At 32.4% G+C, this 27,651-nt stretch overlaps 1 protein-coding gene across 1 annotated transcript in view; it reads left to right on the top strand.

Annotated features, from left to right (window-relative positions):
• ret (ret proto-oncogene receptor tyrosine kinase) overlaps nt 1-27,651 on the top strand; it is a 50,036-nt gene that overhangs the window by 4,565 nt on the left and 17,820 nt on the right. Inside the window, 1 exon segment of the mRNA NM_181662.2 lies at nt 26,070-26,303. Coding sequence (NP_858048.2) covers nt 26,070-26,303 — 234 coding nt within the window.

The following is a 27,651-nucleotide window of genomic DNA, read 5'->3' as shown; positions in this document are numbered from 1 at the left end:
TTATTTGTGTCGCATGAAATATAGTAGCTATGAAATATGTGGTAGACAACATGAAAGATAGTAAGTATTATTTGATTAATCAATTGAACTGTAAATGTTATCATCTAAGCATTTTCGGCAATAGATGCTGCATTAAATATGCATGACAGTAAATGACTTTAGGTACAGTAAGGTAAGTGGAGCCTTTTAAAAATAGTTTTCACAAAAAGGTTTTTCTCTCATTTAAGTAATTTTATTCTGCTATTTCTTGTGGTTTTATTAAAATATTTTGGATTTTAAGTAATAAAGCAAAATAATGTCTTAAACAATATAACATTTTTTACAGTTTTAACAGTTTTAAAAACATTTTGAGGCATACATTTTAAAACCACTTTTTGTTTATCCCTTTTATTTATATGTTATTATTTATACACTTCATTATAAACACTTAACGTATCATAATTCTACTGTACTAGTTATTCAATATATGCAGTACAATTATTATTATTTTTTTTTAAACGGGACATTCTACCAGAAACAAACATTATCTGTCTCTGAAATAAAAACATAAGTAGAGTGACGAAAATATTTCCCCCCAAAAATATCTAAAATGGACTGATGGTTGATTTCTGTAAGTTGTTCAGTAAAGGAATATGTCATTCACCGATTTTTTTTCTTTATTAAAAGCACTTTACAAATGTACAAACTAAGGATGTCCCAAACATTTTTATTTATTTATTTATTTTTTTGCCCTCAAGTCTGAGTCATTTGATTTTGCGTATCTGCCGATACCGAATTATTTTCTCGTTATTTTATATTTATTTACCTTATTTCACCTTATTTTAACATTCGTCAACTCTGTTAACAAACAGAACACTTCTGTGAGGTAGCTTAAACAATCAAGTCATAAATAACTTAAATTCTCCACTTTTGTATTTGTGAATATAAAAACAGTAAATATAAAAAAAAAAATCAAATAAAAAATAGCTCCTCAACTTAAAATACCCGGCAGGCAATCTCAATTTGACATATCTCACAGTTTGCTACTGTATGGCAATGTTGTTTTGGTCAACTTTATAATATCTCTAGACCGCAGACATACTTGCGCTCTCCGCTTCAAGCTGCTTCCGTGTTCTACTTTGCCGGCATTTAACCATTAGTGTCTGTGCAACAAAATGATGTCATGCCACACACCTTGCAGTTTCTGTGTTTTTTTCTGTGTTCTGTTCAAGAAAGACGTCTAACTCTCTGCCGCCACATTAATATAGATGTGTTAAAAATAAATAAATAAATAAAATAAATCGGGCCCGATCACAGACTCAATCAGAATCTGACGTTTTCTACCGATCAGGACTCGAATATTTGTTTGTTTGTATATATATATATATATATATATATATATATATATATATATATATATATATATATATATATATATATATATATATATATATACACAAATATTCGAGTCCTGATCGGTAGAAAACGTCAGATTCTGATTGAGTCTGTGATTGGGCCCGATTTCCCATCACGTGATCGGATCTGGACATCCCTAGTACAAACCCTGTTATTGTCCTTGTCCCTTAGCTCAATTGAACCTACAGCTTTAATACTTTTGTTAAGTTAAAAACTTTTATTCAGAAAAAAAACCTTAGAAATAGCAAGTTTAAGTTTCAATTGATTAAAAGCATAAAATTATAAAGAATTTCTACAAATAAATACTACAAATATATATTACTAATACATTTACAAATGTCCCCACGTTTCTGTCGGTCCTGTCACATTTGCATTAAATTTACTGTGCAATGCGTGCAATACATGTTTAAGCCTATGACTCGAAAGTGACATAATTGAAGAGGACAGTGATCAAGGAAGCGGTCTATTATTGAATTGTATGATTTGATGCTTGTCTTTGTATGACTTTTTTTGAGGACGACAAGCTTAAGTCAGGCCCTGTCATGTTTTTTTTATATAAGTATCAATGTACGCTTCTGGTAGATATTCACTTTTCATTTTCCACAACACAAGCTGCTACTGTGTAAAAATCGTTTTAATTAACAGACGACTAATAAGGTGATGAGTTTCTTTAATGAAGGAGAGTATGTGTCATTGATAATCAGATATATCCTCTGACCTCTAAAGTCCCACAGCTGTCCATAGCTTTCCATCAGGCTAGTTGTTTGCATAAAATAAGTCCAGACCCTATGTCATGTATTGTGTGCGGGGCATTGATTTGTGGATACACAGCTCTGACCCTGTTACTTTATCTGTTGGAGGTCCGTGGCTTCTGACCTCTGGAACCCTCAGCCAAGAGGTGCTTCCTGAGGATCAGACCACAGGAGATCAAACATCAAGTTCAAACTAGCGCTCCTGCATCAGCACAATTCTCATCGCAGGCCGATACATCTCATTTGGTAGATTACACTGTTTTATTTCAGAGTTTATTGCTTTAGAGATTTAGTTTAGCTTGTGTTATGAGGAGTGCATATAAATCCTGTCAGTTTCTCCATCGCCGTCACTACTTTCAGCATGATTGAAAAAACAGATATGATGTGCACTCTTAGTTTTCTTTTGCTCTATGAAGATTGTGGGTATGTTTAAGAAAGTAAACAGACTTCTGGACCAAATCTTAAATGAAATATTTAATAAAGTAGGTTATAAAGGCAATAAACAGTGAAGGTTGTATTGTAATGTGCACATTGTATTAATGCACTAACTACAAAAGGGCATCGAAACATTTTTTACAAATATTTAAACCTAAAAGGACTTTGTCTGGTAAATTGCTGTTTATTTGAACAACTATTTGTCATTTATTTCTGAATCAGTCTGAATATATAATATGAAGAGTTCAGATACAAAAACCTCTAGATGCCACTTAAACTTTTCTTCTAAGATGAGCATTTTTCGCAAGATTCTGTGTGAGTGTTCAGTAAATCCACTTTTTTGGCAAAAATAGGTTGTTTGCATTGCCTTTAAAGTGCAATAACTGCACAAAAGTATTGGAGGCTGAGAAAAATGCTCATTTTAGAATAAAATTTCAGATGGCACTTAAAGGTTTTTGCATCTGAACTCCTTATATAGTGTAGATAGAAGTATAGTTTTACCTGTTATTGGCTTATCGTTACCACAACTTTGCTTTAAAAATAATAGTGTTAACTGTGGTAAATTTACATTCGGATAAATGACAAAAAGAAAAAGCAGAGCTCTATTTGCATGGACATTATCGCCATTATTTAATTGTTTCGTTATTCAATACATTTTTTTTGCTTCTGTTATTTAATAATTATTTAATATTTTGAATAATACATATCAATAATAAATAATAATACCAATAATAATAATAAATATTAATATTGTTATTTATTATTTAACATGATTAGTTCTAAAGTAAACGTTCAGAAAAAATTACTCCTTAATAAACATATTAGTAAGTCTGTTAATTCAAGCTTGTCACTATATAACTATGGTGTTAACTTTTTAGAATTTATTGTAACTAGAAATCAATTATTTACTGTCAGATGTGCATTTATATGTGAAAAGTAAATGCCATGTGAATGGTGTATTCTGTTAACTGCATTTACAATACATTTTCATACCCCTACATATATTATATAAAAATAAATTTTTAAATGACAACACCTCAACTACATAACCATAAATCAGAAATCCAGAGAATTTTCAAGTGGTTTCTTGCAGTATTTTTTCCCCTTGACTTTATACCCCATTTAGTTATTTGCATGCTAAGAAAGAAAGAAAGAAAGAAAGAAAGAAAGAAAGAAAGAAAGAAAGAAAGAAAGAAAGAAAGAAAGAAAGAAAGAAAGAAAGAAAGAAAGAAAGAAAGAAAGAAAGAAAGAAAGAAAGAAAGAAAGAAAGAAAGAAAACCTGGCAACCACATACATAAACAAAACTGTTGTTACTCTTTAATTTAGTCCAGGCCAATTTCATTAGTTTGCCTTTTTTATTGCTTTTTTTTTGCCACAATTTAAAATCAATATCTGATTTTCATGAGTTTTTTTTCAGTCATTTTTAAATGAATCATTACTTTATTCAGTTTTGAGTTATGTCAGTGACCACTGTTTGGTTATTTTCTTTAATGGAAGGGTACCATCATCTTTTGTCCTGTATTTCCATTCTTCAAACAGGAGGAAACATGCAGGCCAAGATGACATTTAGTCCTGGTTTTGCCGTGGGATACATCACTTATAACTTATTTTAAGGGTTAGATAAGGTAATTTCAGTGCACTGTCTTGTTTCAGTGTCATAACGAAGCTCAATGTCCTCACAATGATCCATTGTTCTTCATCCATTGCTTCCAGTGGACATTAATGAATCTCTTAAAAACCACATTTTGACTAATTGTGCGGCTTTGGTACCTACTGTAGTCGTATCCCAGATCCTTCAGTTAGTTATGGGTCACATTTCCACCCCATGCATCAGTGGAATCTAATTTGCTTTGGTGGTGGAAGGACAAGAAGACATTGATTGAAATTGTGTCCCAAGGGCGTTTGGGGCTCTCGATTTCTACATGGGTCTTTACGTGTTATTTTCTAGTGACCATTCATGCATGGTGTGTTTGACCGATCATTTACAACAATGTGCAACCAACACAACGACTTAGTTAGGACTTAACTGTCCTCGTTTGGTCTTTAGTGTGTCTAGAGGGGGAAGGGAATGGCTGTCATCTTGAGGTTCACTCATTAAGAGTTTCTTGAAACAACAGTGAGACTTAAAATTGCAAATGCAAACTGGCATCATATACGACAATCCTATTCACTGTACAAACTTGATTTATGATTGTGATATTAAATATTGCCACTGTCAGAAAATAATTTTTCTATAATAAAACAATGCTGTCAGATCAAATATGATCCAGTATTATTAACATTTTACATAAATGAAGCTCAAATGGTGTTACAAAGTTTGTTAGACATGTGTTTTGTCTATTATTAGAATGTCTGCATTAAATCACGTTTTCATCCACTTACAGCCTATTATGTATGTTGTAGCTTTGTGGGCATAATACTTTCTGTCATTTTTACAACGTTTACTGTTAAAAAAACAACGATAAAGCTGTTTAAAAAAATACATTTGATTTATCATTTGGGTAGTTGTTTTGATCTTTTTAGGCATTTGAATGTTCCTTTTCATTTTGTTTAGAAGAAAATTCCATTTATATATATATATATATATATATATATATATATATATATATATATATATATATATATATATACATATATATATATATATATATATATATATATATATATATATATATATATATATATATATACATATATATATATATACATATATATATATATATATATATATATATATATATATATATATATATATATATATATATATATATATATATATATATATATATATATATACAAATTAACAGATCACATGCGCTGAGCGTTTATTTTTGGTAAATGTGAGATAAAAATTCACATTTAAAGCTCTGATCTCCCCCCTCCGCACCCCTCAAATATAACAAATAAATAATTAAAAAATATATATTCTGTTGTTTTTGTTGTTAATAATAATGACTATAATGTTTTTATTGGTGTTACTATTATTTTTGCCGTTGTTGTTGTTAGAGTAAGAAATACTGCAACTTTTAAACGAGGAGGTCTGAGAATAGCTTAACTTTAAATAACAAGTTGGCAAAAGCTTTTTCTTTGGTGAATTTGCAAAATTTCACTCTCAAAAGTAATCTTGTTAACTTAACAAACAAAATTTAGATCTAGGGTAAATAAACATGTTAAAGGGCACCTAGGTTACCCTTTTTTCCAGATTTAAGATAAGTGTTTTGTGTCTGTCAAGTTTCAGCTCAAAAACCCATCAGATTATTTATTATACCTTTCAAAAGTTTCTATTTTATAGCTCTGAGCATCAGGTAGCAGTTTTTGTGAACTGTGCCTTTAATGCAAGTCCTCCACGCCGACCGTTTCCACATGCCTGTCAGTGTGCTTCAATCTCCTCCCTCAGCTGCCTCAGACAACAGACAGACATGAAGGAAGCAGATCTTACGTAACGTTTGTGAGAAATACCACAGTAAGAACTTTACCAATGTAAATGTGTTACAAAGTAAATTGCGGTAATTCATTACAAACATGCACTGTTTTAAACTTGTAAAACTCACTCTTGATCACATTTGATGATGATTGATGATCCTAGCAAACTGAACAGATCTTTTATTCCCGGTTGCTTTGCGCACGTCCTGTCTTGTTGATATGATTGTACGCATCACTATTGAGACATGTTAATACGCAGCTGCCAATCAATTGGGTGGGGTGGGAAACCACACTCCTACGTCAAGTTGCGGTCGGCCTCAAAATGGGAGAGATTTGGATCCTATTTTAACATCAGGAAGTTAAAAAAAGAGACTTATGTTTATATCACCCCAATATGACTGTGGAAACACTATACCTATACATAGTTCTTTCCAAACAGCTTTAAAAAGATGGTTTTCATCATAGGTTCACTTTAAATGTAGTCGTACAGAAATTTTAACGGATTATTGCCAAACCAAAAAAAAAGAAGTTATTTAAATTTTTTTCAAGTTGGATTTTTTACAGTTTGATGTTAAACTAGGATCCAAATCCCAGGCCCACCATGATATTTAATGTTAAATACGCTTGTGTGTTTGTGTGTGTGAGTACTAGTGGTGCAATGGTTCTCTTTAAAAAAAAACGAATTGTTCCAATGTTCAACTAGGGTTTGGTATGCCCTGTGATCTGTGGTTCAGAATATGCATGATTAATATTGGTTTGGTAGTAAAAACAACTACAACAAACAAACAAAAATTCTGCTTTTGTATGCTTAAGATGATCTTTTACATGTATTGCACGTGCAAACACCTGTACAATCACCCCTTGGTACTGTAAATCAGTTGTTTACTTCATGTTTCTTCATGTGTCAGCATGGCAAGTGAACGATATAAAGCGCAAATCCACAGATGAGGCCTAAAAACACAGCGCACTGTCGTCAGTGTTGACTTTTGTGTGTGGCTCATTCATCGTTGCAGGAAGGCTGAATAATCTCCTCTACATCTACATCAAATAACCATTAGGATATTTCCTGATTCTGTCTTACTGTGGTATTTATGAGATCTTTAGTTGCTGTCTGTCATGGTGTTGTTTTTATCTAACGCAGAATACCCTCCTTCTGAAGGCACAAACCTCTGCTCATTTTCATGTAAAGTCACAGGCGCAAACATTTTCATCTGACCCAAAAAGTGACATTTTCAACAGGAAATAATTAATGATCTGTTGGGTATTTTGACCTGAAAATTCACAGACACATTCTGAAGACATAAACGACTTATTTAAAATCTTGTAAAATGGACTAAAGAAATGCCATACTTACTCAAATAACCAAGGCTGATTTTCTGTGAATCATTGTAACTCAAAAGTAGATGCTAGAACCATTGTCAGCTTACAATCGCTACAATCTCTGAGGTCAGCTTAGATTATAATGCTTTCAAGAAACTGCATTGCAAATAAGCAGATGAAGCAGATCGAAGCAGGGTGGACCTAGGAAGTTTTAATGATGGTTTGAGAATCCAATTGCGCTTTTTAAAACTTTTTATTGGTTTAAAACTTCCATAACCTACATACACACATAAAGTGTGACAAATACACAATATAGAACATAAGCTTCCAGTCTGACAGTGTCAATAAATTTTGTTTGCTTCAGTGATTTTAAATAATACTTTTTTAGGATACTGTTGACCTTTTTCAGTACATGAGTGGTTTTACTTGCACTCTTAAAATGCAAGAGTTAACATTTAGGAAATGACAGCAATGGTTCAAACTCACTAGTCCATGTAAATTCGCCCGCTGGCCCATTTTAACCATTCACTGTGAATATTAAGACTCAGCAGGTAAAACTCGTAAAACTGTGAGTTTATGCAGTTTGAAGCAGTAGAGGAGAACAGACTGAGTAATGAATCACACTAGATGGTATTTCAAAAAATACACAGAAATGGAAAAGAAATGGAAAAAAGAGAGACCTAAGGGTTTTGTTTTTGCAGGCAGTCTAATCTTGACTGTTGTTTTGTCTCTGGCTTATATTAGAACATTAAGTGAATAATGCTAGTAATTGCTTATGGTAATGATACCATCCAGGAGAATATGTTGTTCAAAGGTCCCTCATTTATGAGCTCTAATGTCCCATCTAATCCCAAAAGAGATTATAAAGTAAATGCAAACATACTGCCTTATCCCACAGGAGATGTGAAATTAGATTTCTTAATGACAGACGTCCATTCCGTGCTTACATTAATGGGATGCCGAATTACATTTCTGACATTGCATTTCTGATGATGATGGATAAAATTATATGGCTGTTTGATAACAGCTTTAGATATACACTTTAGATAGGTTTAATTGTACTCTTTTTGAATCCTATCATTGAAATCTTCCATGTTACATTTGTATAATACAATAAATTAGTGCTAATTCCGCATAGTAACCGGTTCTGCTACAGTATCTCAAACCTTTTCAGTGTCGCATACTGAAGGAATAGAGACCCGCACACATCAGAGTGAGGGGAATTTAACCATAATAATCAATAATAATAGTCCCGTATTGAATTATAGCGTAATTGGCAGCCTTTTAGTTAATTAAATCGCTGTGGTCACAGAGTAATGATTCTCATTACTGTATTATAGAGATGGAGCCTTAATCATTTAGCTTTGTAATTAAGTATGTTTGCTTTGATTAGTCCTCTTATGCTGCATCCATAGCATCTCACACGAATCTTCATTTAGGAAAGAACCTGATTGGAATATGATATATTTCTGGTATCTCTTTTTTTTTTTACATAGGCTATTTTAAACATATTTTGTGTTTTATACTACTAGCGAAAATTATTTTATTGTTAAAAATCTAATAATATAGATTAAATTATACAAGTATTATTATTAATTTATTACTTTATATCTTATTATTGAGGTTCAAGATGTTGCCACTGCAGTATTATACTTAAATTTAGCTTACATTTTAACTAAGTGCATTATAAATAGCATTTTTTACACGTGACAAAAGTCTTGTCGCCTATCCAAGTTTTAGGAACAACAAATAATAACTTGACTTCTAGTTAATCATTTGGTATTAGAAGTGACATATAAAAGGCAAAGGCCTCTAGAATATACTTATTTTACCAACATAAAATATGATCATGCCTTGATTTTTAATGATTTAATTAGAACAGCAATGTTTGACTTTGCTTAGACAAAAGTCAGAAATATTGTACAGTATAGATTATAAAGTCATGGTGCAGTGGAAAAAAGAATTAATATTGTGTAAATCACCCATGAGCTTTTACAACTGCATCCATACATTTCTGCAATGACTCAAATAACATTTAAAAAGTCGTGTGGATTGGCAAATAAAGCCTTCTTGCAGGACTCCCAGAGGTCCTCAAGAATCTTTTGATTCATTTTCAATGCCTCCTTCATCTTAACCTACATACTCAATAATGTTCATGTCTGGTGACTGGGCTGGCCAATCCTGGAGCACCTTGACCTTCTATGCTTTTAGGAACTTATATGTAGAGGCTGAAGTATGAGAAGGAGTGCTATTCTACTGAAGAATTTTTCTTCTTCTGTGGTTTGTAATGTTATGGACTGTTAATGTAGCCATCCACTATGCAGATCTCTCACACGCCCCCATACAGAATGTAACCTCAAATCAGGATTTTTCCTTCCCCAAACTTGACTAATTTCTGTAAGAATCTTGGGTCCATGGCCTGCCTGGTTAACCTAATTAACCTAGTTAAGACTGCTTCAATCTTTTACTTTCACACTAGTACTTAGTCATTTTAGCAAACACCTCAGATACTGTTGGCTGGTTCCTGTTGGTTGTGCACCTATTTTTACAGACGCCATAATAACGACACAGATCACTGCCTATTCACAAGAAAAAGTGATTGACAGGTGGTAATTATGTGTGTATCTTGCCTTTATTCATTTACTGTATGATTTGTTTATGGGTAAAACAAAGACCATACAGGTCAGGTAGTTTAAACTGTAGGCTACAAATAATTAATTTGTTATTAATTAATTAATTATTCATTATCGAAAATCGAATCGTGACTTAAAAATCGAAAATGTAATCGAATCGAGAATTTGGAGAATCGTGACACCCCTAGTCCATGCTGGTTCCAGTAGGTCTTCTGCAGTATTTGTGATGATTGGGATGCAGTTCAACAGATGATTCATCTGAAAAAAAATCTACCTTCTGCCACTTTTCCAAATGATCAACTAGAAGTCAAGTTATTATTTGTTGCTCTTACAACTGGGAACAATGACCAGACTTTTTTCAGGTAGTGTATAATGTATGTTTGGTAAAAGGACATGCTTAATGCAAGTAATTTTCTCAGCTGTTGATTCATATTGCTATTGACTGACCTGCTTCTTCTCAGTTTGCCCATCACTGGGGACTAATGCTCTTCACATTGACCTTAGCTAAAGGGCAAGAGCCGAAGGGCCACATCAGAAAGCATTATGAGGATGCCAACATAACAATGAATACTTATCAAGATCACACTATGGTGATATTAACAGCCGTTGTATCTGAGAACGTGAAGCTAGATGGGAATGCTATAGTAATTGCAACAAACACATCTCAGTGTTTACATACAGCAAGTCATGAATGGAGTCCTTTGAGAAGTAAATGGATTATGGAAAGTGGATTGCTCTGACTGCTAGCGTGTGTTGAGTTCAAGGAAATGGCAAGAAAGACCCGTGCACTCTTTCAGCTCCCATGATCTCATAGATGGTTCATTTCTGCGTGGTGTGCATGTTGAGCTAATTGAGTTCCTGTCTTTGAGCAGCCCGCTGGTCCAGAGGTCATTCTCCCATTAACCTGTTCTCTCGCTGAGACATCTCGCTTGAAAACATGCACGCTCACTATCATGGTGACTGACGATACGAGTGGACCTTATTTTTGATTTTACGAATTGATTTAGAATGGTTTGTCACTTTTCTATTTATTTTAATTGTATAACAGTATTAGCTAATGCTACAGATACATTATCATTGACAGTAGGCCATTGATAACTTACATTTATTGACATGCATGTTAGTATTGGGTGATAAATGAATATTTTTAATGCTATGGGCCAATACATAATGCAATATTTCCTTAGTTTTCAATGTGTGTTTTTGGCCATGGTGGTTTTAACTTTTTTTTTTTTTCTGCATGATCTGATGTTTCTGAGTTTGTGAGACAGGAAAGACAAAATGTTGTCACTGTGGGAATGTTTCACTGTGCTAAATAGAACGACAAGATGTTGAATTTTTCACAGTGAATTTTCTTGTCTCATAAATTCTTTAAAAAGTCCACAAGTTTAACAGATGTTTACATTCTGTAGACATTGTAATGATGGCCTGAGAACATTTAAAACACAATATTCACATATACCCAGATGAGACTAAGCAGATATGAACTAGTAGTGGAACTTATGGTCAGCAGTCTATAGGGGGAACCGTCAAAAAATTAAGTGTATATTTCCTCTCTTTCAAAGTGCACGTAAGTTTCAGCAACTTTACAATCAAAACACTCATGGCCAACTACACACTTTTGAACTGAGGAAATAATAAATAATTTAGAGGATTTCTGATTCACAGTTGCAAAAGATTTTAGGAAAAGAAAGATCTAGATGTTTCCTTCTAGTTTTGTTGTTTCGAGCTGTTTTAAAATGGAGTCAGTTGTTCACTGTAGTTGGTCATGCTTTGTTTTAGTTGTCACACTCTGGAAAATTCTTATTCAATTTGTATTTATCAGCTTATATATCAGTACAATTATAAAAGAGTTTTCAGCATTGGATAAAACCTCCTATATGGCATTTTTGTTTAAGTAGCCGTTCACACAGAATACACTTTTCAATTCCACTTTGCTACTTTCCCATTTAAACACATGCTAGATAAACATGTTTGACCATTGTGTTTGTCATTTCTCATAGAAGCAGGATTTATGGGAATATATGACAAACAAGTTCACTTTAGGATTCACATATATAAAATGTGTTACGGTATATATGAATCATATGTATTGGAAAAATGACCATTTACACACACACACACACATATATATATATATATATATATATATATATATATATATATATATATATATATATATATATATATATATAATATTACATAGACATCCATTTTTAAATTTAATCTCAAAATGACTAAAAGAACAACACCACACACATTGAAAAAATCTAATGGTTGGAAATATTAGATTTAATAATTATATATATATATATATATATATATATATATATATATATATATATATATATATATATATATATATATATATATATATATATATATATATACATACATACATACATACATACATACATACATACATACATACATACACACACACACACACACACACACACACACACACACACACACACATACATACATACATACATACATACATACATACATACATATATATATATATATATACATACATACATACATACATACATACATACATACATATATATATATATATATATATATATATATATGTGTGTGTGTGTGTGTGTGTGTGTGTGTGTGTGTGTGTGTGTGTATATATAAATATATATATATATATATATATATATATATATATATATATATATATATATATATATATATATTCTTTTTATATATATATATATAATATGTGTTCAAAAATGTACAATTGACCATTTCCCATGTACAGTTGAAGTCAGAATTATTAGCCCCCCTTTGAATTTTTTTTTTTTTTAATTTGTTTCCCAAATGATGTTTAGCAGAGCAAGGAAATTTTCACAGTATGTCTGATAATATTTTTTCTTCTCGATAAAGTCTTATATGTTTTATTTCGGCTGGAATAAAAGCAGTTTTTAATTTTTTAAAAGGCATTTTAAGGTCAAAATTATTATCCCCTTTAAGCTCATTTTTTTAAGATAGTCTACAGAACAAACTATTATGTTTAGAAATGTGTGAAAAATCTTTTCTCTGTTAAATAGAAATTAGGGGAAAAATAAACGGGGGCTAAAAATTCAGGGGGGCTAATAATTCTGACTTCAACTGTATATCAATTGCTACTTTGAATTTCAAAATTAATAAAACTTAAGCTTTTCTTAAAACTGGATGCGTTTTGTGTTCTAAATTTAAAGTAAAAACTTATTCATTGTGAAAGTCTCACTCAAATGAATGCACTCAGAATACCCTGTAATTAAACTGTAAAGAACAGTAGGACATTTCACTGGTCCTAAATAGCTATTATTAAGACAAAATACATTTTTGCATTGGAAAAACTAAAGACTCAGTCAGTTGAATGGGGAAAGATTTGAAATTTGAGATGTAAGGTAAACTTTTAAATTGAGAACCATATTTTTATTTTAAGATGCTACAAAAGACAAGTGCAAAGTTAAACTTGTTTGACAAGCGAATACAAACTGTAGAAAAGACCATGAAAAAGCTGTTTGGATTAATTTTTTATATCTGTATTGGGTTTTACAAAACATTTAATATTAATAACTGCCAACTGGTGTTGTTCTTTTAGTCATTTTGAGATTAAATTCTATATGATATGACTTAAAATTTCATGCATGACTGTATATTAGCTCTGTATGTTGTTTTCCTTGTTCTCTGAATATGTAGATTGTGTAGATATATTTTTTATGTTTGAGACAAGCGTGGACAATATTTGTCCCCATATTATATGTATCTTTTACATACTGATGTGTGATACGCTTAGAAGAGAACATTCTTTTATCAAATGGCTTTTAATAGAAAGGATGTTACTTAAAACATGTTGAAGTTACGTTTCAAGTTAATTGTATGAATTTATTTTGATGATTCCTTTTGCACATTTATGTTGACTACAAGTTTCATTAGAGTATTAGTAGACTGTCTGCTTAATATCTACTGATACTGCTCCACCAACACATTCTCCAGACTAGGGCTGCACGGTATTGGAAAAATCGGACATTGCGATTGTCTACAGTTTTAGGAGTCAGTATTCATGCACAGAAATTAAATAATCGCAACACAAAAAAATGCTTTTATTACTTTGTTTTGTCTTGTTTCTAGTCCAAATATCAAAACATTCTTAGAGCAAGTAAATACTGTTTTGTTTTCACCTTCAGAAGAAATTAAACAGAAAAATTCAGAGTTTTTCTTTGAAACAAGCTAAATTTTCTGCCAGTGGAGTATAAGTAATAAATAATCTTATTTCCGCTTTGAAATGTGGATACTTAGACTAATATTTTAAGTACAATTTTTTTTGCATAAATCATAAATTCTATATAAATACAGTGGTAAATACATTTTTGTAGGTCCTGATCAACTATAATTCAGACTCAAGATTCCATATCTTCGCAATGTGACTATTGCAGATTCACACATTGCCATATCAATGCTAAAACAATATTTTATGAATTTCCAGACTATAAAAACATTGCAAGTACATGTCAACTTAAACTATCCCTAACCCTAACCTTTCTTTCTACTAATACTCCAATGAGAATTAGTTGGCATGTTATACGATGTAACTTAAAATCAACAAAATAAGCTAAAGTGATCATCAAATTAAGGGAAACCCTCTTAACTAGTTAAATGGAAAACAGAATTATGGTCAAATGTTCTCTTTCCATATTTATTTCCATATCACTCAGCCTTAATGGACTCTAATTGTCTGATTTCAAAAAGAACGCTCTGAACCTGCTTCATTTATATCCAGAACTGATTGGTCCCTCATTTTGTAGTGAGCTTGTTGCATCATCAGAAAAGTAGCAAAGTCGAGAGTCACTTTAGTTTAAGCTGAAGAGAGCTGGCACACCTTCTTCTGACCCATAACAACAATCAACAAATCACTGAAGGAAATTATGTGCAGATGTTTCGTATCATGCCTAAGTCAAAATTATTACGACACGTGATTTGACTCGTTAAGCCTTTCCTGTCTCGTTTGAGTGTATATGAGCTCTAAGGTTCAAAGTCAATTCGCCTGTGAGCTGAAATCAATATGTCAGATTGCATCATAGTGTTTACGATCATGATCCATGGCGCGGCTGTGAAGGGTCAGAACACTGAGCCCAATCTGATCAAGTGATCGGCCATAACTTCAAACAACCGCCCTTCATGCCATCATCTACGTGTCGCATCCTGTCACCCATGTCAATCTTGTGATGTCACAGAGTCATTCTTGCAGCGTACTGCTTTTGAGTTAATTAGCTAGATATAAACTGCTCTCTGTTGGCTTCGGGCCTGGAAATAAATTGAATTTGGAATGATTCAAATCAGTTGGACAGGCTGTAGCTGCCGCACCACAAAAGTTCGGAAAGCAAATGACTTGAAGTTTGCTTAACGTTATTTCCTGTCTCGTCTGGCAGCACCAAAACAATATCATTGACATGAAAAGGTTTTACCTCTTGGTTTTTCTAAAATGCTTAATGTATGTAGAAATGCTTTAAGCCACTGACAATAATAAATGTATAAACTTTACATTATGATCACTGCTATAGTTCAGGCATCTTTAATATACTGATGTGTGATGCACTTGGAAAAGAACTTTCTTTAATCAGCTGATTTGGTGTAGGGATGCACAATGTATTGGTTATATCAATAACGACTGCTGGACGCTCTTTACCATTTTTAAAGTACAAAGGCTCCTAAGTGACTGAGGTTGTTGGTTTGCACTCATTTTTAAACCTTTTGCTAATTATTTTATATTCAACGTTTCGTCAATGTTTCGTCACCTTAGAATTATAAGGTTCTATCTGACATTTTTGTCAAAATTGAGTTATTGACATATTCTTATTAAATGACGACTTATTTACATTATGGGATGTTTTTTATAAGTTGTTTACATTTTAAGACTTTTTATTTAAAAAAACAAATGTTACATACATTCTGTTTGCTATGGAATGCAAAAACTTTGGGGGCTCATTTTCTCAAAATAGTTCAGAACGCAGATAGAACCTTTTAATTCCAAGGTGACAATTTGAGCTGAACTATCTGCTGCTGCTTTCAGTGGTATGGCAATAAATGTGACATAAAATGGTGTTTAAACTCACATTGGTAGCATTAACACTGAATAAAGTACATTAACTGTACCTGAGGTGATAATTGTCACAGTAGTTTATGCTGTTGTTCTGGCGGGAGGAAATTGTGTGTCGAGGTCATGGATGGTTAGGACAAACATTTTAAAGCAATGAATGTGACGTAAAATGTTGTTCAAACTCATATTGTTAGCAATTATCACTGAATAAAATACATTAACTGTACGTGAGGTGATCATTATCATAGTAGTTTATACTGTTCTCCTTGGGCGATGACATTTTGTGTGTCAAAGTCATGGATGGTTAGGACTGAAATTGTATGGCAATAAATGTCACATAAAATGATGTTCAAACTCACATTGGTAGCATTTAACATTGAATAGAATACATTTACTGTACCTGAGGTGATCATTGTCATAGTAGTTTATACTGTTGTTGTGGCACAATAAAATATTGGGTGTCAAGAAGGTCATGGATGGTTAAGGCTAAAACTCCATTTATGTGAAACAAAATCCATTAAAAGGTGCTGTCTTCAATTTTTGCGAATCTGAAGTACATTTCTTAGGGAATGTTTTGTTGTATGTTTCCTTCGTACATGTGGGGCTTGTTATACAGATCACCTAGCGAACAACTGACTCAAACCCAACCAATAATGTTAAAAATAAACCATTGAGCTGTTTTATGGTATTTTTTCGGTGTTGTGCAAAGAACAGCACAAAAATAATCCTTTATTCATCAATAGTATAACATCAGTGTGAAAAGGAATACAACTTGTCGATATTATATTGCCTTGTGTAGTCCATTTAACGTAATACTGCAATCAAACATGTGTAAAAAAGTACATTTTTGCAAATTCTTAAAATTGTTAGCATGTATTTCCAAATGGCAAAGTTTGTAATGAAAAGAATGTTACTTAAGTTGAGTTGCATTCATTTTTTAGAGTAATTCAGAACATTAACTACTGAGCTAAGAAAGTAGTTTATGATGTTCTAGACAGGCTTAATGTCACATTAATGTTAGGTTTAAGCCACTGACAAAGATAAACATATAAACTTTCTCTCATGATCAGTGCTTTGTTACTCATTAAATTTAATCACACAACATTTACGTGAATAATTAAGGAGAGGAACTGATCGATAGATTGAAATTGCAGGATGAGCTGTGTTGTTAGATAAGTATGTTCTTGCTTGCTGTCTACGTTTAATATTTAATCAATGGAAGTTCTCGGTTTTTTGCCAACAATCTCTCTGCTTCTCTGTCTTTAGATTGGAACTCATTACTAAGTAGAGTGCGATTTACACTGGCTCAAAAAAAACAACAACAACCATATCACAAACTTGTAGTCTGGCTTCCTAAAGTAAATAACAGTGATATACTAAGAGCCTGTTGAATGTTTAGTTCTAAGGTGTGCAATTATTTCAGGGAAATGCACTGTAATACTGTACACTTTTATATCACTGTGCCAAATGATTCGAGTGTACAACAAAGAATTATAACCCAAATACATAAATTGCAATAGGATAATAGACTTTTTTTTGCCACAAAATTGCATCTTTTATATATTTTTCCATATAAACACATACAGAATACAATACAGACTCACACTCTCAAATAAATGTTTCATCAGCACTGCTCTGATGAGTTACTTTTGCTTTACATGGCAAAGAACAAACAGTGCTAATTTATACTCACCTATTGCTGTAGTATTACTAAAAATTGGACAATCATAACATTTAACTTCATGGTGTAATCTCAGTTGGGCAGAAATCGGTTCATTTTTCGAAATATTGGCCAGGAATATTGTACTTTTCAAGGGTGTGTTTACTTTTGTAGTTTTGCTCTCATGTGATGTGGGAGTATACATTTAGACCTGGTGAATTTAGTTAGCCTAAATGTTTTTTTCTGGCTTATATAGCAAAACTGAACTAACATCCGAAACAATGTTATATAGGTAAATGAACTTGTGCATACCTGTGATGGTATTTATCAGCTGTGTTTGTTTAGATGTTTTTATTGTTGGTTTCTTTAGATGTCTGTGTGCATTTAAATTGCATTCAGGCCAACCATACTAGAGTTTATTTTAAGTGGATTGAGACCTACCATTTCAGTAGACATGCTGAGGCGTTCATTTCGAAAAACCATGCTATTTTTTTACTTGTTTAAACTGCTTAATTTAAATGAGCTAAAACAACACAATTCTAGAGATTTCATTGGGTCAACTTAATTTTTCATGTTCAATCCACATAAATTTGTTAAAAGTGTAAACATAATCGATTTGTGTTAAGACAAAATGAATGAATTGTGTGGAACCCTGCATTTTTACAGTGTGTAATTTCAAGCATAGTTCAGTGATTCTGTTTCCCATCCATTGTTCCAATGAACATTCACAAGCAGGTGGCGCCACACCTGTAGACGTAGTTAGCAGCAGTAGGCTAAAATCTATACATATATAACTATTTAATGCCAAATATAATCATTGATACATTGGACTGTAAAACCCAAAAAGTTAAGGTAACTCAAACCATTTAAGGAAACCGATTGCAACAAACCATTTAAGTTCAAAAAACTAATCCTAATGAGTACTGTGAATTTAATCCATTTGAGTAAACGAAGCAATCTGACCACAGTAAAACCCAATAAATGAAGAGAACTCAAACCAACTGAGTACTGAACCCAATAAGTTGAGGCAACTCAAACTGTTTAGGGAAACCGATTGCTACAAACCATTTGAGTTAAACTAATTTATATGAGGACTGTGAACTTACTCAATTTAAGTTAAAGTAATGAGAAATTTAAGAGATCAAAACTCTTTTCAAATGAATGGAATTAACTTTCAGTCAGTTTTGAGTTAACTGCACTCATTTCATTTGATAAAGGTGACTGATGGTTTTACAGTGTGTTGTTATTAACTTAATCACACTGCATGTTTAATTAAGCAAGTAATGTCTATTTAGTTTGGCATTTAAAACATATTATTTACACACTTATATATATTTTTAATTTTATAAATGACATTAAAAAGTAGTTCATTAATGAATACCTGACATGATTCAGTATTTTATTGAATTTGTATCAATTTTGTGTAAGGATGTTAACCCTTTACAAAAATCTTTACAATGTGGGATAGAATGTTATTGTATACAGAGCATTTTAGCATATCTAATATCTATCTATAACATCTAATATAAATTATATATATTGTTATATATTATATATTTACAGATATATATATATATATATATATATATATATATATATATATATATATATATATATATATATATATATATATATATATATATATATATACATACATACATACATAAATAAATATTCAGCATTTGACCTCTTCTTCTATGTGCTTACATAATATTATTTCCAGATGTAAAAGGTCCAACTCAATTCCTGAATTCTACAGTAGAGCAGCAAGGCAAAACGTTTTGCTTTCTTTACCATGTTTTTAGTCTGAGAATCCTTTTCCCAGGAGCATCACACAACTACTCCAGTTTCATGCGTTTATTTAAGCACAACTGAAAATAAATGCTATGAGCGCTGCTCTGAATCTTGGAGTGGCATAACACTGCTAAGCGGTTCACCTGATACACTGACACAGGATGATGAATGAGTGTCACAGCAAATCCAGTGGCTTGTACAACACAGTATCTGCATCAGCCAAGATTAATGCTGCCATCCCTCCGCTCTCCTGCGGCTACAGTTTATAACCGAGCACACGCAAGCCCTACTATGTTTAATTGACTTTCACTGAAAAACACACCAAGACCTCGTCTAACACTTCTTTAAGCATGATTAATTCATATTTAAGAATTGCTTTGGGAGTTTCAGGGCCTGGTTGTGGCACACATTTATATCGATGGATTTTTGTATAATTTTGGAATGCATTGGAATGATTTTGTGCATCATATCAGCAAAAAAAAAAAAAATATATATATATATATATATATATATATATATATATATATACAACTCATTAACTATACAAAATCTCGCCAGGGGTACACTGTTAAAATCAAGCACTTTAAATGAATTGCAATTAATGCAACAATTAGTTTTTTAAAAGTTACTTTAATTTACTGATAATTATTCATTCATTTTCTTTTCGGCTTAGTGCCTTTATTATATTATTTAATAATATTATTATATTATTATTACTTTATTATTATAGCCGAATAAACCGCCAACTTATGCAGCATATGTTTCACGCAGCAGATGCCCTTCCAGCCGCAACCCAAAACTGGGAAACACCCAAACACTTTTGCACACATGCTCACATACACTAAGACCAATTAAGGAGAAAACCCCAACGAACACAAGGAGAACATGCAAACTCCACACAGAAACGCCAACTGACCCAGCCGGGGCTCGAACCAGCCACCTTCTTGCTGTGAGGCGATTGTCCTACCCACTTTGCTGCCCTACTGATAATTAAATAATTTAATGAAATATCTTTAGAGATAATATAATGTTTATGCATAGAACTTGTATGAGTTATTTTATTTAAAATACAAATTAAATCAAAACTAGGATTACAAGTTTGTTATCTTGTTCCTAGTTTTGAGGTAAATTAAGAAAAGAAAGAAAAAAAAGTTTGCCCTTGTAATCTTTAATTGAAATCTGAAAATGCCACTCCTGTTTATTTTCAGTAAAACTGTCAGATTAGGCATGTCTTAGGTATTGAGTAACAACCATAACATACTTAACACACCCCTCCAACTTTTGACCACAAACAGAAATGTCATGACAAGGAGGATTCTGTGAGGTTGTAATAACTCTTCTAAAACCCATTTCTAGAACTTACTACCATTTCCCTACTTTACTACATCCAATCAGCTTGTGGAAGAAAAAAATAAGCCACACCCACTGGTTGTTGCTAGATCAGCTACGATTGTGGACAGAAGTTGATGAGAATTATTTATAATATGATTTATTAAATTTCCCAATAATGTCTACCCCAAGCCTAAACCCAACCATTACAGCAATGTAAAAACAATACTTGTGTCGATTATTATTTATGGTATTTATTAAACTACCCAATAAATTGTATTTCATTAACATCTACCCCTAATCCAACCCTAAACCCAACCGTCACAGTACTGTAAAAATATATTACTTATTGTTTTACAGCATCACAAAAATGAAGCTATATGGATGTGCATATCAGCAGATGTATCCTATAAACGTATAGTATAAAGTATAAAAATAAAAGTTCCACTAACTTAAATAATGTTGTTCATTTATAAATGTTTTGAGTGATGTGGACATAAGGAGTTTTGCAGTGTACTGATGTACATTATATCATAAATTTGACCATACATGTAACTGAATAGAGAAAATGTAACTTACAGCATGACAGGGATAAGCAAAAACTGTGAAGATAAAAATGGCATTACCTCAGAATGGGGAGTATCAGAATTAGGGAGTAAAAATTATTACATTTCATTAGCCGTTGTATTAAAATAGAAAAGAAAATAATAATGTGGCTCTATTTCCTTTAATAAAAAATAATTTAACTGTAACTGTTTATAACAGTACACTATATGTTGTACAACCCTCCAAAGAGGAAAACACAAACACTTAGGCAATGCACAGATACACTAAAAAATGTATAATACACATAGACATCACCTTTTTAGAAAGTACTCTACATATATTGTATAACTGCTTGTTAATATGTTTATTTACTTTTCACCCTACACACAACACCTCTACTTTTCTTTTCTCTATTTTGACTTTTAACCAGTTTTTTTATTATTATTCAATGACAAACATACAAAATCTAATCTTACACAAAAAAAACAATAATTGTAACAATGATAATAACAACAGATCAGTTTAAATAATATTATAAACACATATAAAACAGTAAAAAAAAGAAAAGAAAGAAAAGAGAAAAAAAATAAATAGAGATACATAAATAACACAAATACAGCAAGAGGAAAAAAGGACTTAAGTATCTGTGATATTTCTAAAATAATTATCATAATAATCCAAGAAACTATCACCTTTCTTGTTTTTAACCAGTCTAAGAGATTTAATAAAAACATCAATTTCAATTTAAAAATGTGAAAAAGAAGGCTTTGAATTTGAGAATTTTTATATATGAATAAAATATTTTCCTTAAAAAATAAAAAAAAAGTTAATAATGTAGTTCTCTGATATATAAGTTTTACCTTTATAGTAAGAAATAATATCTTGTAGTTGAAAGGGGCTGGAAGAAGCAATGTATACCTATAAGCAAAGTAATTACCTATACCTATATAAGCTTTTCCAAAAGCTTTTTGTGTTTTCATACTCTAAAAATATATGAATCAGAGTTTTGTCTTCACTTTTACAAAATGAACATGAACTATCAACATCCATATACTTTGCTGAGTATTATTTATTGCAAATATTTTATGAAGAATTTTGAAACAAAGATCTTTTGTTTTATTGGGAATGCATGCAGTACTTAAATATGGGGTAATAGCCAGTTTTTTTCCAGTCTGTTAAGTCAATGAAGTATGCCCAGTAAAATTTGCCCTTAGGAACATTATACTTTTTATTTTGGACAATTTGTTGAATATATTTATTATTAGGGCGAAGCAGTGGCGTAGTAGGTAGTGCTGTCGCCTCACACCAAGAAGGTCGCTGGTTCGGTCCTCGGCTCAGTTGGCGTTTATGTGTGGAGTTTGCATGTTCTCCCTGCGTTCGCGTGGGTTTCCTCTGGGTGATCTGGTTTCCCCCACAGTCCAAAGACATGCGGTACAGGTGAATTGGGTAGGCTAAGTTGTCCGTAGTGTGTGTGTGAATGTGTGTGTGTGGATATTTCCCAGAGATGGGTTGCGGCTGGAAGGGCATCCGCTGAGTAAAAATGTGCTGGATGAGTTGGCGGTTCATTCCGCTGTGGCGACCCAGAATAATAAAGGGGCTAAGCTGACAAGAAAATGAATGAATATTTGTTATTAAATGTTTTTTTAATGTGCACCTTTTTTGTGAAAAGTATAGTGAAAAGTACTGTAAAGTGAAAAGCACTGTACAAATAAACTTGAATTGAATTACATAGCGATGCCTTCAAAGCAAACAGATACTAGCACAAAAGTTTAATTTCGATCTCGCAAGGTCTTTAAAGAATGTTTTATGTCTGCGAGCATGACTGGTGACCCTATAAAGGAAGAAACAAAAACCGGTCCTGTGTGTTGTCTTCGTGTTTTGACAAGGCATTTAATAAAAAGGCTTGTAGCGTTCCTGACTGCGTCTCCATCCTTCAGGAAGGTTGGCCACATTGTATCCATCAATCCGGCCTGCTGTCATCCCAGCACAGCTAAATTAAATCAATGTCTGAAACCAGAGACAAGGCTTCAACTGCAGCAACAGAAATAGAAAATCTAGTTTTGCTGTCTGCTAATGATATTAGTACGTTCCTAAGTGGCCGCCCACCGTCGTCAGGCAGGAACACAGGAGAGATATAATTACAGCCTGAACACTTGCATCTCCATTTACTGGTAAAACACATGGGGATCTTACAGTGTTTTATAGATTAACCCCCCTTCACACACACCCCACCCCAGTCCTCCATCCACACTCGTCCTGCAGGTAATGATTCATTTCTAAGCAGTATTATGTTATCCTCTGTAATTAAACTTTCCAAGGTGAACCCAAGGAGAATCGGGGACCGCATCATATTGACCATGTGAGAAATTCATTAAAAGGCCGACGTCAATGACATACGAGACGCTGTTTCATTTTCCGATGACAAAGGAGAGAGGGCTATTTCAACAGAAAGCGGATGTGTTTAATGAGTTCATTGTGTAAACCTGCCTACTTGCATGGACGTTTCTGTTGTACGACAGATTCGAGATAAGAAGCAGATCAATAAGAGAAGATTTGATGATAACTATTGAACGTATAATCTGTGCCAGGGGTTAAATCATGTTTTGTTTTTAGAGAGATAAAATAGCCAAATGTTGCATCATCATTTATTATTATTGATATTCCATGTTGCATAGTTTTAAGCTCAATAAACAGCATTAGTTACTGTATTGATTATTACAGCCAAAAGTAGATGTTATTTGTCTTTAAAACAACAGAAAAATAAAAACCATAAAATATTCAAATATATAATATGTTTGTGTGTCTGTTTAACTTCAATTTATTGTTCATGTGTATGAGTAAATCATATCTTTTCATATTTTCCAAACGTTAAATAAAAGCATAATTTAAATTTATTTTGGATATATCAAATAACAAAAAGCTTTATGTTTTATGACTTGTTTATATTAATTTTAGACAATACCACAGTTTTCCCAGAGATGGGCTGTGGCTGGAAGGGCATCCACTGCGTAAAAAATGTGCTGGATAAGTTGGCAGTTCATTCCGCTGTGGCAACCCCAGATTAATAATTAAAGGGACTATACCGAAAAGAAAATGAATGAATGAGATGAAGATACCACAGTATTTGGAATTATTTAAGAAATCAGTATTTGGTATTATAATCCTGATTTTCAATCATGACAAATGAAGGCATTACATTGTAATTTCTGACCAGTTTTCAGTCATTTTCTAGGAATAAAATGCTTTAAAGGTGCAGTATGTAAGTTTGACACCCAGTGGTTGAACTAGGTATTGCATTCCTGGTTTAAAACACATGCAAGCGCAGGTTGCCAGATTGATGACATCAACAGAAGTGTGCCTAACTATTGAGCCTAAAGGCTGATTTAAGCCTGATTTAAACCGTGTTCAAAATTAAAGCAACGGCACACGATAGAAAGAATATTTTCATATTAAAAGAGGTTTTTACCTAACCAACACTTTTACCCTAACCAACAGTTTTATAAACGGCTTTTATTTTTTGCAGATGAACACCAGAATTTTACCTCAGCTACACTTCATGTGCTTTATTCAGTGTAAAATGCTAATAATGTAAGTTTGAATGTCATTTTGCATGGCATTTATTGCCATCCCACTAAAAGCAGCAGCAGATAGTTCACTTGAACTCTTTCAAATCTTGAAAACAAAATAAACTGTTTGAAACTGACTCAAAACTAACCCATATCAGTGATTTACCATGTACATTTAATAATGTTAAAGAGGATTAATATGTATTAATTAGATTATCAAACTCATGTTGGAGTGCAGTAAGTGCAATATTGTGTTGGCTGTGTTTAAATTTCCACCATTTTGTTTTTTATGGTGCAAACAGCCAAATCGTTTATCATTGTAAAATCTCATCTCGTAGGGTGTTATGACATCGGGTTACAATGTAACCTGCTCACCTAATGTTTGTTTATAATATTTATATCATTTGCTAAGTAATAACCACCTCATGTATAAATCTGAATCTGAGTCTGCTACAGTCCACAGGAAGTTACATTTCAGTCACGGATGCACACTTTGAGAGCCTTCCTGACTGGATGAATGAAATAAGTGGTTTTCCACCAAGGCAACCAACGGTGCTGAAATATAATTGGTTGAAATGGCATTGGCCGAGTTAAAAGAACCAAAACAAAGACAGCCGTTCCAACATATAGCGCACATTTTCAAAGCAGAATATCAAGCAGAACACTTTAGCATTGTTTTTCAGATAAAAGAGAAACAGTAAACTGTAAACAGATTACGGTATTTTAGAAGAGTCAAAAACTTGTTATCAGACATTTACAGGATAAAATAGATATTAACAATTTACTCAAACCAATAAATCCTTTGTCTAGTCCTCTGCATTATTTAATCTCTAAAGTTGTTCTTGTCTATTTAATGTTCATCTGAGGTACAGTTTTCTTGCAAACATCCTGCGGAGTCAGATTAAATCTTTATGCCTCAAATGCTTTTGGTCTGAACTTGTATTGAACCCAGAATATCCATTTATTCCATTGTTAAAATGATGAAAGTGCTACGATTTCTTCATTGGTGATTGATATAAAAAGTGTGTAAAGGACAGCCAAAATGTGACAATGTCTGGACCCGAAACTGAAATACTAAATCTCTGTGGTGTTATATTTGCTGTGTGTTTTGGACAGGTTCATTCGGGCTGTATTTTCCTCAAAGGCTTTACACAGAGAACATCTACGTGGGTCAGCAGCAGGGATCACCGGTGCTTCAGGTCATTTCAATGCGGGAATTCCCTACAGAGAGGCCTTATTTCTTCCTGTGCTCGCACAGAGACGCTTTTACATCATGGTTTCACATAGATGAGGCGTCCGGAGTTCTTTATCTCAACAAAACCCTGGAGTGGAGCGACTTCAGTAGTTTACGTGAGTTCAACATATCCACTGAAAGAAATGATTCATTGGATTTACTAAATGTTTTTTAAGGTAAGTGGTTGCAAACAATTAATATGGGCTGAATTTAAAAAACAAACAAATTAAATTGAACATTACAAAATTGAATTTGCTCATTTAAAACCAGCCCATATACATAGTTTGCAATCACTAACCTTAAAAAACATTTAGTAAATACAATGAATCATTTTTTTCAGTACAACACAATTTGTTTGAACAATTCACTTTACATAAAAGAACTATTGTAATTTTTTTCAATATTTTGCTTATATATTCTGGGTATTCTTGGATTTTATGGGTATAAATTGTTCGTATCATTTTATTGTACTCATATATTTTATTTTATTTTAATACAATTTTAATTTACTTATAAAGTAAAATAATAAATAAATAAATCTCTATGGTATGTGATTTATGATATGGGAAATGATTTCCCCTTCCAATTTTTTTTAATTGCGCTGAGAGTTTAGAGGACTGTAATGAATTCTATTATTATTATTATTATTATCATCATCGTCGTCATTATCATCATCATTATACAGTTATTTGTTTAGTGTGCAAACAGTTGTTCTTCTTTATGTACTACTAAATTTACTAAATTCATTCTTTAAAAAATATGAAGATTTTTAACAAGGTATATTAAGTATTTTTATTGCATATTCTATACAACTCTTAAGCAATAATACTTATGATTACTACTAGTTTAATACTAGTTTATTATGCTTATATATAGGCTATATTAGTTATATATATTGTATGTTATATATACAGTTAACTAATATAAAATAATATTAATATTAACTAATATTAAAACTAATATTAAAGCCTAAATATTTTTGTTACTTAAAAAAAACAAATAACTAAAACTAAACTAAATTAAAAATGAGTAAAAAGAATACTGACAGTTCAAACTGTAAAAAAAAAATAATTATGAAATTACTAATTACTAAAAATAATTGGTGACACAGTGGCGCAGTGGTTAGCATGATCGCCTCACTGCAAGAAGGTCACTGGTTCGAGCCCTGACTGGGTCAGTTGCCATTTCTCTGTAGAGTTTGCATGCTCTCCCCATGTTGGTGTGGGTTTCCTCCTGGTGCTCCCATTTCCCACAGTCCATGCGGTACAGGTGAATTGAATAAGCTAAATTGGCCGAAGTGTGTGTGAGAATGCAAGAGTGTATGGGTGTTTCCCAGTGTTGGGTTGCGGCTGGAAGGGTATCCGCTGCGTAAAACATATGCTGGAAAAGTTGGCGGTTCCTTCTGATTAATAAAGAGACTAAGCCGAAAAAAAATGAATGACTGAATAAACATAAATAAAAATA

Source organism: Danio rerio, chromosome 13 (genome assembly GCF_052040795.2).
Source record: "Danio rerio strain M-AB ecotype USA chromosome 13, GRCz13ab, whole genome shotgun sequence".
Taxonomy (NCBI): domain Eukaryota; kingdom Metazoa; phylum Chordata; class Actinopteri; order Cypriniformes; family Danionidae; genus Danio; species Danio rerio.
The sequence above is the reverse complement of the archived record's forward strand: the minus strand, read 5'-3'. Positions and strand labels throughout refer to the sequence as shown.